The sequence below is a fragment of the Lepidochelys olivacea genome (assembly GCF_965140295.1).
Source record: "Lepidochelys olivacea isolate rLepOli2 genome assembly, chromosome: 6".
NCBI lineage: Eukaryota > Metazoa > Chordata > Testudines > Cheloniidae > Lepidochelys > Lepidochelys olivacea.
The window spans coordinates 114,645,975-114,660,713 of record NC_140416.1 but is presented as its reverse complement, the minus strand read 5'-3'; the positions used below and the strand labels follow the sequence as shown (position 1 = coordinate 114,660,713).

The 14,739-nt window shown below is 38.0% G+C and overlaps 1 protein-coding gene across 4 annotated transcripts in view; it reads right to left on the bottom strand.

The window, feature by feature from the left end:
• The window catches only part of PPP2R5E (protein phosphatase 2 regulatory subunit B'epsilon), a 107,966-nt gene that overhangs the window by 40,163 nt on the left and 53,064 nt on the right, over positions 1-14,739 (bottom strand). For all 4 annotated transcript variants that reach the window (XM_084631274.1, XM_084631275.1, XM_084631276.1 and 1 more), the window contains exon 3: positions 1,953-2,149. In XM_084631274.1, coding sequence (XP_084487400.1) covers positions 1,953-2,149 — 197 coding nt within the window. The remainder of the gene's footprint in view (positions 1-1,952; positions 2,150-14,739) is intronic.

Genomic DNA, 14,739 nt, shown 5'->3' with positions numbered 1-14,739 from the left:
TTTTAAATGAGGTGAAACTTGGGTTATATGAGGCAAAACAGACTCCTGAAGGGGTACAGTGGTCTGGAAAGGTTGAGAAACACTGGTCCGTAGGACCCCATTCTTCATTTGTTGTAGAAATTGGAAGATGTGCAATAGGTGAGGAAGGGAACTGCAAGAAGAGAAAGGATTATTTCATAGTTAAGGCATTTGAATGCTGCCCTGAAGAACTGGATTCTATTCCTGCCTTTGCCACAAAATTCCTGTGTGATGCTGGGCACGTCACTTAAACCAAACTTTTCACAAGTGATCACTGACTATCTGAATGCCCAACCTGCACTTGCCTGATTTGCAGAAGTGCTGAGCACTCTGAGCTGCAACTGAAGTCAATGAAAACTCTGCTCTGAGCAAATAAAAATGATATAAAATGCTGAGTTCTCTGAAAAAAACCAAGCCTTGAGCATCCAAAATTACTGGATACTTTTGACCTTAATCTCTGTCTCAGTTTGTCATTTCTGAAATGGAATACCACCCTTTGGCCTCACAGTAGTTTTGTGAAGACAAATTAATTAATGTTTGTGAAGCACTCTGATACTACAGGGATGAGCACCACAGAAACCCCCCCAGGAGAAAATTTATAATTCTATATTCAGAGCAGGGTTTGAATGGTGTACAGTAAATAAGGCATGGGGCTACATATGGAACAATGAGAATAAAACATGATACTGAATAGCTCTTCACTGAGTAAGTACCATCCTTCCTGTGTACTGAATAAGGCAGGGGTCCTGTGAAAAAAAAAGTGTGTGATCATATAATTCTACACTGTAACATTATGCACATGCATAAGAAGGCCAAATTAACATTGCCCATGAAATATATATTTATAATTACACAAAAAGGTGCGTTAACAAGGGGAAGGTTGCAAAAACAAGCACTCAGATGTTAGGAAATGCCAGGATTAAGTTTCCATATGAAACCTTAACATTCTTTTAATGTAGATTTTGTATCTTTCACATATATAAAAAATATATAAAACACACAAATTACACACACACAAATACATATTCCAATGGTATAAAACATACACTTCTACAGAATTCAGACAATCACTACAGTAGTATGTATTTGTGTATAATTTGTGTGTAACAAAAAAATTAAGTGCATGTATACGGCAATGTAAAATTTATTCATAGTTCTCCAAAACTGTGGGGCTATTACCAGATTCAATAATCACATAATACCAGTATAGAACCAACACCACAAAGTCTATTTCTGAATATCTGTCTTTTGCTTCGGGTGCCAACTTAGTAATATTTTATAATATTGATCTTAAAGCTTGCAATGAATATTCTTCACTTCATGCTATCTGGTGGTAGTTCGGTACTGATGTTGAAGGCACTTGTGTTAGTTGATAATTTATTAATAAGATTACCACTACCATTGAGAACTCCTGGTGACCTCTTAATTGCAGTTGCTATGAATCTACAAAGCAAGCACTGCAATTTTAATGTTGCTCCTATACATCACTTTTAGCTATCACAATGCTCAGTTACATGGCAAAAGTGACAAAGTTCCTTAGTGATGAAATTTTATTAGATTTAAAGATGGCTTTTATCTTACAAAAAATAAAGACAAACATTCTAAAATTATTCCATTCTGTTTCACTAGGAAAAAAAAGCACAATGAGTTTGTGTCTACTTCATATTCTGAATGCTGAAATTTGAATTGCTCTGGGTATACTTTTCTACATATTTGACACTCATGTTTTGATGACCTAATTTGACTTCACTTAACTGCAAGTGAAAATTTGTGTTTTATTGGTCTTAGAAGCAGTATCCTCTGGTGATGTCGACTAGAAAATACAAACCCAAGGCCACATTTAGTCCGCTTATTCCAGGGTTCATTTTGGCTCCCAATATGTAAGTGGCAGTTGTATGTGGATCTAAAGTGCCCACAGTAAAGAAGAAACTCACCATTCTAACTACTTCAGGGTAAGTCTGCTCTGTCAAACAGCCTCTGCTTATTGTAATGTAGTCCACCAGTTCATTAAGAGTGGAGCGCTTGTATTCTTTCATTTTAAGGTCTGATAGTGTGTCCATGAAGTCAAAAATTACACAGCACTGCTGAAGTTTCTTTAGGAACAGTTCAGGCTGCTCTGAAGATGGAACGTCTATGAAACAAGAAAGGAAATCTTTGTGAGTCTGGCATCTTTTTATATGAAACAGGAATTCTTTTTGAAGAGCAATTTCAAAAGAAAGCAGTGTTCCATACAGTTTTCATAAAACAGTGCTCAACCTAACAATTAAACCCTTTGTAGAAATTTCATGAGTAGTTAGTAGTTGAGATCTTGGATACCGCATGTACCACTATATTTAATTTTTTGCTTTTAAAAAGTAACATTTACCAGATCTCCAAGACTTAGAGGAGAGTATAAACATACCTACATATAAGATCTAATCCTGCAAGCTGCTCAGAAATCAAGTATCACCGATTTCACTGGAAACTGAGGATGCTCAGCACCTCACAGGATCAGAGCCACAGTTAGCTTACACTATAAAGAAGGAAGAAAGTTCTAAAACTTGATATTTCTATCTGCTCGATCTGAATTAATCTTTATATTTCAAAAAGTGCTGTACCATACAGCAATGAATAAATCTATGACTTTCCGAACAAATTTCCACAGTCCCATTAATTTTTATTCCCATGTTGACATTTTCTGTAATAAAATCAATTGTAATTTTGCAGTAGCCAATGAAGCTTTTCTGTTATCGAATCCTGCCAAAGCAGCAGAATATGCTATCCTTTACATATAGTTTATATTTGAACACCCTTCTCCCAAAGTAGAAAAGTATTCTTGGCTGATAAAGTAAGTGTGTATATATATTTGCTGCTTTTCTCTGTTTTGCCAGTCTTACTGGATTAGTCGCTAAGCAAAACTACATGAAATAACAATGGACTCAACAGCACTACCATAAATGTGCTCAAATACTTGACAGTTTCTATTTTATTCACAGTGGCAGGTTAGTTACCTTATTAAACATTATTTAAAAAGAATATGTAGTAAAATTAGTTTATCTAATTTTAATGTACACAAGGGGCTAATGATGATAATAGACAAATTATAGAACAGAGCCTTGATATTAAACAGAAAAGATGCCAAGCAACCGAGGAAGCTACCTCCTCACCTTCCACCCCATTTTTTTTTTTTTTAAAGAAACTGCAGCTTAGCTCAAGAGGTTTACACAGCAGGATGGACTTAGTGATCTTCAAAGAAATGCTACAAATAAAACATGCAAGCTTATTCTATTCAGCTTTCAGCTAGAAACAGTATAACACTCCATAAATTTGAAACGCATACTGTCTTAATAATCTGCTTTAAAAGATCAACTATATCACACTTTCTTCTCTTAATACAAGTCATATCTTTTACATGGTCCACATTTCTTAAACAGGGATGCACAAATATAAAGGAGGACCAGCATTTGGCCCACTGGTGTGTTTTTTTTTGTTTTGTTTTTTAATCTTCAGGGTATTGTGTTGATCAGATTAAAAAATACTTGGAAAACATGGGAAATTGAGAAGTATAGTATATTTTGGAATAAAGCACATTAATTGAAGATTTAAATTAAAATTATATACATCTATGCCTAATTTCATGTTTAAAAAACTTGTAAATTTTACAAAAGTAAATCCTTGCAAAACAAAACAGATTAATCTTGACTCTTCCTCAAATTATTAAAGGCTCAAATTCATATTAATATACTGAAGGACTGCACAATTGTATTTTATTTTGAAGTGTTGAATAAGAGATGCTTCCTAATCCACTACACATTCATTATTTTGCATTGGTATAATCTTAAAACAAACAAACAAACAAACAAACAAAAACAGTGAAGATATTGGATTGCTGTAGAAACAAAAAATACGTAAATATGGCTGACATTCTGCATTAAAATATATAAATCTGACATGGCAAAGCTCAATACCCTCTGCAATTTCTTCCTGTACGTGTAGTGCTTATGGAGCAATTATAGATTCCATCAGACCCTCAACCTCCTTGCTACACAGAATAACCCCTGTCGTGGACAAGCTGAATTGCAGATAGTTGGTTTTATTCCAGATCTCAGATTTTGCCAGGCATTTAGTGAGCTCTGCAATAGCTGTGTCTGAGTCAAAGGAGAAGATGTCAGATAGGTGTCAGCAATGTACTAATGATACTGCAATTTATATCGTGTTCTAATTCCACACAACACATTCCCAGAGGCTCTGTATAGATGTTGAACAGAAGATGAAACAGATTGGAGTCTTGCAAATCTCCACAAATAAGAACCTTTGAGATGGAGCAGCCAATCACCACCACTTTCTGAAAATTATCGGAAAGCAATGAGCAGAACACCATTTAAAGCTATTCCAGCCATTTTGACAAAGTTACACAGCCGTATCAGCAAGCGCTAAAATCTGATAACAAGTCAAGGGATATCAATAAAGGTATTTGGCCTTTGCCCATTGCACAAGAAGATCAACAACTTCCATTAGTACCACTTCCAGTCTAAAATGTCACCAAATAAGGTCAGGGGCTTCAGGAAGCTAGATACCTGTCATGTTTTCATGTTGCCATTTTCTTGATGATCTTTCAAAAAGGGACCTTCAAGAATAAGACTGGGAGGTGGCTGATTGGAGTTCAGAATTTGCTTCTTCAGTAATGGCCTAACTATAGTGTGTTTGAGGGATTCTGGAACCCAGTCTTCGCTGAGATAGGCACTAACAATCTCTTCCAAAACATAAGCTATGGTTCAAATGGGGTAGTTGGTATCTATCTATTGTATTTAGGTGTATTTCAGTATTATTTTCACAACATATATAATGCTTAGTTCTAGCATGTCATCTTTTTCAAAACCTTTTATAATTCACTATGTTTCTTTCCAACTTGCATATTGCATCAGTAAAACCTATGATGTTATATACATACATGTGTGTATCTATTTTTATATAAAATTGTGTGTCTGTTTTTTTGTGGATGGGAAGGTAGGGGTATGGGTCTATATTAGGATAGGCGCTGACTCCATAAATGTCTAGCCCTGGAGCACCCATGGAAAAAAATTAGCAGGTCCTTAGCACCCACCAGCAGTAGGGATGTAAATAGGGTTTAAAAATAGTAACCATGTAACCTATTAAACTTCTATCGCTTAAACGGTTAACTATTAAGGAGTTGACATAGGTGAGGAACTAGGACCCCAAGTTTTATATGGGGTCCCAGATGCCAGGGGTTAAAAAGGCACCACAATAATTGTTAATCTCAAAGTTCTCTCAATTAAAATCTTGGGGAGAAAATAAATTATATTTTCCAAAGCAGAAACTACAGAGAATTCTAGATGATTCTATGCAAGACACACTGCATCATAAAACACACTAAAACTCAGTCATTATAGACTTTTTGTAATCAGCACACAAATTATGAAAACTCTTCTCGATCTAGTTCTTCTTTAAGAAGCAAATCATCATTTAAGCAACCAATTAGAACAGTGATCAATTCCTGGGGAAAACCTAAATGCAACACAGTTTTGAAATTGCTCTTGGCAGTTCTGTTGGGAAGGGAACAATGAACTCTCCAAGGATAAAGGTAACAAAGGAATTTGGGAAGCAGGATGCGCTCAACACAAGAGGAAATGGGTCAGCAGAAATCAACAAATTTATCTTCCACGTTAAAGTTATTTTGTGTTGCCAGTTCCCATTACTTCAGTTCAGTTTTCCATCACGAGAGGTCAGTTTGTTAAAAGACTGCCGTCTGTGAACAGAGGTCCAAAGATGCTGCTGTATAATCTTTTAATCTTTCTAAGGAATGGACTGGAGAGGAGATGATGAAAGACTTTCAGTGCAAAATAGTATGGGGCAAGGGAACTGTCAGCTTCCCTCTGCTGATAATCTTACAGGCAGCCTCTCTCTACCAATGGACCTCCAAATCCAGTTTACTATTACTGTCACAGTCTACCACACTGAAATGGTGATCGCATATTAATTATTTGTGCTGAAAATAAGGTAAAACTACATACAGATTTCTAGTTATGAATAAGAAATTGATGTTTACTTGGGGTATGTTGGCATGCATAACTACATACCTTATAAAAATCACTACTGCACATCAAAGCAGTAGCAGATTTCTCAAGATACACAGCAATAATCATGTCATAATAAGATCAAAGGGATAGACTAGACCCAATTGATTTTAACTTGTGTTAATAATACCTGCATTTTACCAAGGAAATAAGGAAGATCTGAAAAAGAGCAGGTAAAAGTGAGGAAGAATAAAACATGCCAACTAAGAACAGAAATCACTTCCTCTATAGTCAAATTGCAATTTCCAGCAGAAATAAAACTTGTAATATTCAGTGTAACTAAATTTAGAGCTCAAAATTTAGTTACACTGAATATTACAAGTTTTATTTATTTGCAGTTATAAAGATTAGGGTACTCACAAAGGTCAGATGTTTGCTATAACAGACTACTATAAAACAACCTCCCTGCAAAACACACTATAAATACAAATCAAGTGGGCGATGCATGCCATTACTCGTATGTTTAAGACACACCAGAAGGTATGGTTTTCTTTTCAGTAACAAAGAAAAGAAAAAGAAAGAATCATTTCTTTTGGGTGGTTGTGGGAATCTTCACCTTGAAACCTTTAAAGAAAATGACCCTTGAGGGGTGAAGAGCTTGAAGGTTTCCCCTTTAGCTATTTAAAACACGTAACAGAGAATATTCATAAACTTCAGTGAACTTAATTCATCTGGAAATCTGATATGAAAATAATCAGTAACCTGTAACAAAAATCAGTATGAATCACACAGTTATAACCAAATCAAAATAAGAGATTATAATAGAAACGCTTGGGCAACCTTATCTGTAGTTCTCATTAGAACTCCCGGAATAGTAACTCTAAAACATTTGAAATATTTCAGTCATGTTAGCTTTTAATTGCTTTTCCTCAAACTAAATAATCCCAATACCAACCTGCATACCCCTTTCCCTTTGTTATTTTTGTTACCCTACACTATATTCTTGTAAATTTAACCATGTCTTTTTTAAAAGAAGGGGATCAAAATTTGACGTTATACGATTATTGTGGACACACCAATGCTTTATAAAATATACTGTAGTACAACACCTTTGTATTTACATAATATGACACTCTTGATACTGAACATATATTTTATGAACAAATTAAAAGTATATTCTTGAGAATTAGGTAGAAGAATGAGTTTGTGCACTAGCTGTTCACTTTCAGAGAGCTGGCTTCAAATCCTTCTTAAGGTCACAAATGGAAGTGAGTTACGGTGACACTAGTCATCATTTTACAAATTACAAAACCATCACACAATTTGGGACAGATTGGCAGTCTCTACTCAATAGGGGCCTGCGAACAGAACAAAACAAAAGGGTTGCAGATTGCAAATGAAATGTTTGGAACGTGTGCAGTAAAAACTGCAAAATGCCCACCAATACTATGATTGCCCCAAATCAATGCTACCAGACTACTTGTTTTCATTAGTACTAACTTCATCCTCTAAGTGTTTTGAAGGCAGCTATTACTTTCACAACATTCATTATGTGGATTAACTATCTTGTGCATAAACAATAAATATCAGCCCCCTCGCATGGACGGAGTTGAGGTCAGGTCCCATGAATTTTAACCTCTGTAAAGGAGTTAATGTCAATTTTTGTGCATTAATTTGAAAGCCCAGATTCTGAAATAGATGGCTGATTCGTAGGGCTTCACCGAAGGGAACGTGCCCTGAGGAGACAATCGTCCAGGTAAGGATAATCATGATGCCCTGGGAGCGTAAGTAGGCCGCCACTATGGAGAAGACCTTGGAGAATACTCTGGGAGCCAAAGAGAGGCCAAAAGGGAGTATTCTGTACTGGCAGTGGTCTTGGCCTAGTGTGAACCTGAGATCTCATCTATGACTTGGTATGATAGAAATGTGGAAAGATCAAGGACTGAGAACCAGTCTCCTGGAATAACTGTTGCTAATTGACCATCTTGAATTTCTGAGCCTTGACAAATTTGTTGAGCACTCTGAGGTCTAGTATGGGTCTCCATACTCCCTTTTTCTTCAGTATCAGGAATTAGTGAGAATAGAAGCCTTTGCCTCTTAGATGTGTGGACACTGATTCTATGGCTCCTATGTTGAAGAAATGGCTTCTCTCCTGTTGCAGCAAGCTCTCATGAGAAGGGTCCCTGAAGAAGGTCAGGGGTGTTTTTTGGGAGGAAAGGAGGTGAAATGCACGGAGTACCTATTTCAAATAATCTCCAGCACCTATTTGTTGGAGGTTATCCATTCCCCGATGCTGCAGAATGGGGTGAGATGGCATCCAATGGGGTTAGATGGGTGAGGTTTTCCAGCATCAGTCAGTGTTGAGGAGAGTGGTGTATGAGCACCTCAACCAACCTGTCAAAACTGTTGCTTTGAGGAGGAAGGTTGAGAGGAAGTAGATGGAGATCCCGACTGTTTCTGTCTGGGGAACCTGGAGATACGCTGGAGGGCAGGGATAAGATACAGAGGGACCTAGACAAATTGGAGGATTGGGCCAAAAGAAATCTGATGAGGTTCAATAAGGATAAGTGCAGGGTCCTGCACTTAGGACGGAAGAACCCAATGCACAGCTACAGACTAGGGACTGAATGGCTAGGCAGCAGTTCTGCGGAAAAAGACCTAGGGGTGACAGTGGACGAGAAGCTGGATATGAGTCAGCAGTGTGCCCTTGTTGCCAAGAAGGCCAATGGCATTTTGGGATGTATAAGTAGGGGCATAGCGAGCAGATCGAGGGACGTGATCGTTCCCCTCTATTCGACATTGGTGAGGCCTCATCTGGAGTACTGTGTCCAGTTTTGGGCCCCACACTTCAAGAAGGATGTGGATAAATTGGAGAGAGTCCAGCGAAGGGCAACAAAAATGATTAGGGGACTGGAACACATGACTTATGAGGAGAGGCTGAGGGAGCTGGGATTGTTTAGTCTGCAGAAGAGAAGAATGAGGGGGGATTTGATAGCTGCTTTCAACTACCTGAGAGGTAGTTCCAGAGAGGATGGTTCTAGACTATTCTCAGTGGTGGAAGAGGACAGGACAAGGAGTAATGATCTCAAGTTGCAGTGGGGGAGGTTCAGGTTGGATATTAGGAAAAACTTTTTCACTAGGAGGGTGGTGAAACACTGGAATGTGTTGCCTAGGGAGGTGGTGGAATCTCCTTCCTTAGAAGTTTTTAAGGTCAGGCTTGACAAAGCCCTGGCTGGGATGATTTAATTGGGTATGGGTCCTGCTTTTGAGCAGGGGGTTGGACTAGATGACCTCCTGAGGTCCCTTCCAACCCTGATATTCTATGATTCTATGACTTCTTCCTCTGAGGTTCATATCACCTTTGAGATGATATTGCAACAAATGGGGTTTAAATGACAGCTGATGGCTATACTCTCTTATACTCTTATGTATTTTAAGGTGTGGAGGGATGAGTCAGTCCTTCCAGCAAATAGTTTTGTCCCTTCAAAAGGCAGATCCCCCCACAGTTGTTTGAACCTCTTTTGGGAAGCTTAATAGGTGCAGCCAAGAGGCTCATCTCATCATGATGGCAGCAGAGATGGAATATGCTGCTCTGTCAGCTGCATCGAGTGCAGACTGGAGAGATGTATTTGCCATCAGTAGGACTTTGTTGACCATGGCCTTGAATTGTTCTTTGTGCAAATCTGGGAGACGCTCAATAAAGGAATTGAGTTTTGAATAGCTCTGGTAATCATATTTCGCCATTAAGGCTTGATAATTCGCAATGCAGAACTGAAGAGAGGCTGAGGAGTAAGTTTTCCTGCCAAAAAGTTTCAGGCGCTTCCAGTCTCGGTCGTAGGGGGTGGATTTGAAATGGTGCTGGCAGCCTTTTGTAACTATGTACACAGTGATTAAATTGGGAGGTGGGTGGGAGAAGAGAAACTCCATGTCTTTCATCGGCATATAATACTTTCTGTCAGCCTGCTTACATGTTGGTGGGACTGACACAGGGGTCTGCCATATGAGTTTGGCAGGGTCCAAGAGTGCCTCACTAACAGGGAGGGCTACTCTGGACGGGGTAGAAGAATGTAAAATATCCACTAGTTTGTGGTGCGACTCGGTCACCTCCAGTCGTGGTATCTGCAGTGCCTCTGCCACCCACTGGGTCAACTCCTGTTGAGAAGGAACTGTGGAGGGTTTCCCCCACCAGCAGCGCTGGTTTGCCTCGTGCCTTGTGCGGGCTGAACAGACACTGCTACCAAAGTTCTCTGATCAGCAGCACAGGGACGCAGACACACCTACAGTGGAGCACCCATAGACACTACTCGAAGAAGAAAGTGAGCTTAAGCCAAGACCAGATTTTAATTTTTAGGCTCAGGCCTGTTGATTCAGCCAGATATTTTAAATACAGATGAACAGTTTGTCTGGAAGGCAATAATCAAATTCTATTTCTCCAGATCAGGCTTTGGGTCTTCCTGAGCTATAGAACAATTCGATTTTCCTAGACTAGTGATCATAAAGGAAAATTATTCACATGCAATTTTACTTCTCCGAAGATCTCATAAGTTTCTCCCATCCAGTATATTGCACCTTGAATTCAAGACAGGCCATGAATAATCTCTGCCTATGGGTTTTTTGGCCCTCTGAAGCACCAGTAACTGAGCACAAATCACTCCTTGCCCTACACCTCAGAGCCCATTCCAACTGTCAGTGCCTCAGTCCCTAATATAACTTTCTAAATGGACCCCTTCTGACTGAAATCAGCATAAGAGTTCCTTGCAGAAGCTGCATACTAGAATTTAGAAGTTCCTGCTCCAGCTATTCTGCAATGAAACTCATCATTTTCTTATCTCTGCTGTATGCTTTTATCATTCTTCTAAACTTTTGCTAAAAGCTTCTTCGAGCCAGTAAAATGTGGTTACTTGGTGACAAGATGCTTCTTTAGGGCCTCCACGATAATTTTGGTTTATGTTCTGTTTTGATTAATCTTTGACTCTACAAAATCAAGTCTCTGCACCTGAAGCTTCAATATTGAAATTTTCTATAAAGCTATAATGCTTGACTTTGAAACTTGACACAGTGTCAACCTGGGTATTGGTCTTGAGTTACTGTTACTCGTGGGGGAATTCTGCACCAAAAAATTAAAAATTCTGTGCACAATATTTTAAAATTCTGCCAAATTCTGCAAACTTTATTTGTTAAAATAACACAATATAGTCACACCAGTTTCAATTATTTTGGTAATTCAAAATATCTGTCAGCAAGTATGTCTGTAACAACACAGACCAAAACCAAAAAGATTCTGGTAATTTTTTTTGACAGATTCCTTACTAGGTACATGAATACAGAACTTTGAGTAATTCATTTAAATTACAATTCAGAACCGTATTTCCTGCACCTGTCAGAAGCAGTGCAAAGGCTTAGGGAAGTCAGGGTAACGGAGGAGCTGAGGGAGAGGCAACGAGCCGGTAGTGAACCTGGAGGATTGTTGGGTGTGAGTGGCATATCCACAGTGGCACAGAACTCCCCCAGGAGAATACTGTTTCAACTCTTGTTAGATACATACTCATACCACTTTTGGGGGGGGAGGCTAATCCTGCAATAGATGATGGATCAGACTCCAACTTTGCCCGAGAACAAAACATGCACAAAGGGCAAATAGTCCTTGTGTTGTAATTTGATAGTAAATATCTCAATTAAGATGTTTCAGAGGGACTGGCAGCTGGAATGGAACAGGTATAATGGGGACAAAGGGTGTTCATGTTCAAACCAGTACCCCAGATGGCCAAAAATACAGAGCTGGAGGAGACGAATGTCAAGCAAGTTTGACACCTAGAAACCAACACAGCAAAAAGTACAACTGCCTGTTGACCTAAGATATGACAGTGATGTCAAAGCCTAAATGCCTATCAAGACAAGGCTCAAGTAGGTCTCAAATTGGTAGCAGTTTCACTATGTCTGTCACTTCACATTGTATATATGTCTGTCACTTCACATTGTATATGTCTTTATACATTAAATGAATTGACTGAGTGCACATGTTGTTTGACAGTCATTTCAGATCACCACAACACATCACAGTAATTTTGTAGTTGCATTCCACTCAGACTGGAGCCAAAAGACAAACTGTAAGTCACACTCTAATTTACACAGTCGATACATTAGTTAGTCCTTGAAGCCATGATCAAGTTATATAAATATACATACCTCTTTTAAGAGTGCAAAAATTGTATTGTGCTTTGACCTTTGCCAGGATTTTTTTTTTAAATTGCATTAAAAATGCAGCATTTATTTTATCTATACTACAAACCTATGAAATTGCTGTATCAAGTTTATACAAATAGAAACCAACCAACCGTCTGTATGCTTGTGAAAACTGAACTGACAGGACTGAAAATCCAGATCGTCTCTCCCAAAATGGTTTCAGTACTGGGAGCTGCAGTGCCTTTTCCCTTGATACAAGATTACTACTGTCTACATGTTGGGGGGGTAAAGCAGTAATTTAGTGCTCAGTGGAATAGGGTAATTTAATGGTAGCTGTAAAGCTTTCTATAATGGGAACATCTATTTCCACTAAGAATTGTAGAAAGATCACCAACTCATTTGCTACAGGGCACTTACCTAGCTGTTTGAGCTGGTTCATCACAACTTGCCATCAAAAGACTGCATTCCATTAACAAATGCCCTCCCTTTTTTTATTCTAGAAGAGGATTTTTTCCCTCCAACTCTCTTCCTCAAAATAAAAACTCAGTAAGAGTTAAAAATATGATAGTCCCCTATGCTCTGTAAAGAATTAATCACTCTTTCCCATTCTACATTTTTAGTTTTAAACTTCATTTATAGTTTGATAACAAGTGAAAGATTATATTTTATAAAAAAACAAATCCAGGACAAAAAAAAAAAAAAGGAGGCAGAATAGTAAAACACCATTCAATACTATAAACATTTGAAGACAAATCTTAATTCCTATGTTTATTCTGATAATTTTAGAGAGACTATTACCACCTCTACTTTATATCTTGGTAACCCAACCTGTGTAAGATTACCTAAGCATCAATGATGATTTTTTTAGGTTCCACTAAAAATTCTGAATCACTGTCACCCACCTGCACAGACCAAAATGGGAGTAATTCCTAATATATTCAAAACTACTGACTCCTTCAAACCAACATGATCCCCTCTTTTGTCACAAATGTTCTATGGTATCCACTCCTGTTCTTGCCCTTCAGCTTCCTAGATCATTTACCTTCCGTTGAGAATTCAGCATGTCACTCTATTGCAAAACACAAGAAAATAACATGAAATGGATAACAAAGGTCTTCTGCTTCTGAAACAATTCTCTCAGCAATGTATCTGGACTATATAACCTCAATCAATTCAATTTTTTTTTTAATTTCAAGATCAGTTGATGACAAGTGCTACTATCTATGTAAACTTCTTATTTCAGTAAATTTGAGAAAGACAACATTTATCCTCTGACCAATAGTAGTGTAGGCAAACATTTAAAGTAGTTTATACATTTAGAATGTAAGGCTTTCCAATTTTTTTTTCAGGAGTGGGGGGTAGGAACATAACTGATGTTCCTTTATTACTTGGAACAAAGTTTCACCACCAAAATTTGATTCTATTCTATTCACTCCTAAGTGATGGACTGAATTGTTCAGTTGTGGGTGAAGACATTTAACAAAAGGAAACTGCACCATGGCTGCAAACTCTTCAAAATGCTTTTCTCTGCCCACCAGCATAATCTCCATCTTGCTCAAGTTTAGCTTCAATCAGCTGTTCTCTGTCCATGATCATCTTAAAGGCCCATACTACACTATTTAAGATCTCACTGCAAGAAAAAGCCTCTTGGGTAAAGCCACCTGTTAGTAAAGAGAATATCCTTTTCCATGCTGGCAAACCTAATATCCACATTAGTATGGGTGACAAAAAAAAATATTGTAGTATTTCCTCCTTGCAATCATTAATGGTTTCTCCCAGATTCACTGGCATTGAGAGATATAGTATTTCTCAGGCAGCTTTTTAACTACTTTTGTACACTGAACACAATGAAACCTATATCCCTTATCCTTATTTTGTTTACTCCCCAATACAAAAGACACAGTATCAGACATTAAAGTATGTATTAATCATTATATTCACACAATACTTTCCAATAACTTGTCAAGTCCATGTGTGCTGTACTCCCTAGTTACCTGGTGTTTGTGTGTGTGCGCACACATGCCTGCCTACCTTTGTATGTACGTAAAAGCTACACATATTACTGCGAAAATAAGCATATGCCATAATCATTGCATCTTGGCAGGGGTAGTGAAGTTCATTATAGCATGTTTCTGTTCCAAGTCAGTCACTGTATTACTGGGTCATGCTGCAATTTGACTTCAGTATTCTATAATATTTTAATACACAAATTCTAATGTTTTAATTATTTAAAAATTCTACTAAATTTAATTAATGCAAAAGCTATTTTATTACAGACAACTAGAAACTACACAAATGTAGATGCAGCAAATGCCAACCTACTATTATTATATAGCTACAGACATCACTCAGAGCCACACAGTAGGGGTTTTGCTTTGCAAACCTAATACAACCTAGATTAGTATTACACCTCTACCCCGAAATAAAGCGGTCCTCAGGAACCAAAAAAATCTTACCGTCTTATAGGTGAGACCACGTTATATCGGGGTAGGGAGAGGAACCGCTCCCCGCCCCAGCTCACCTC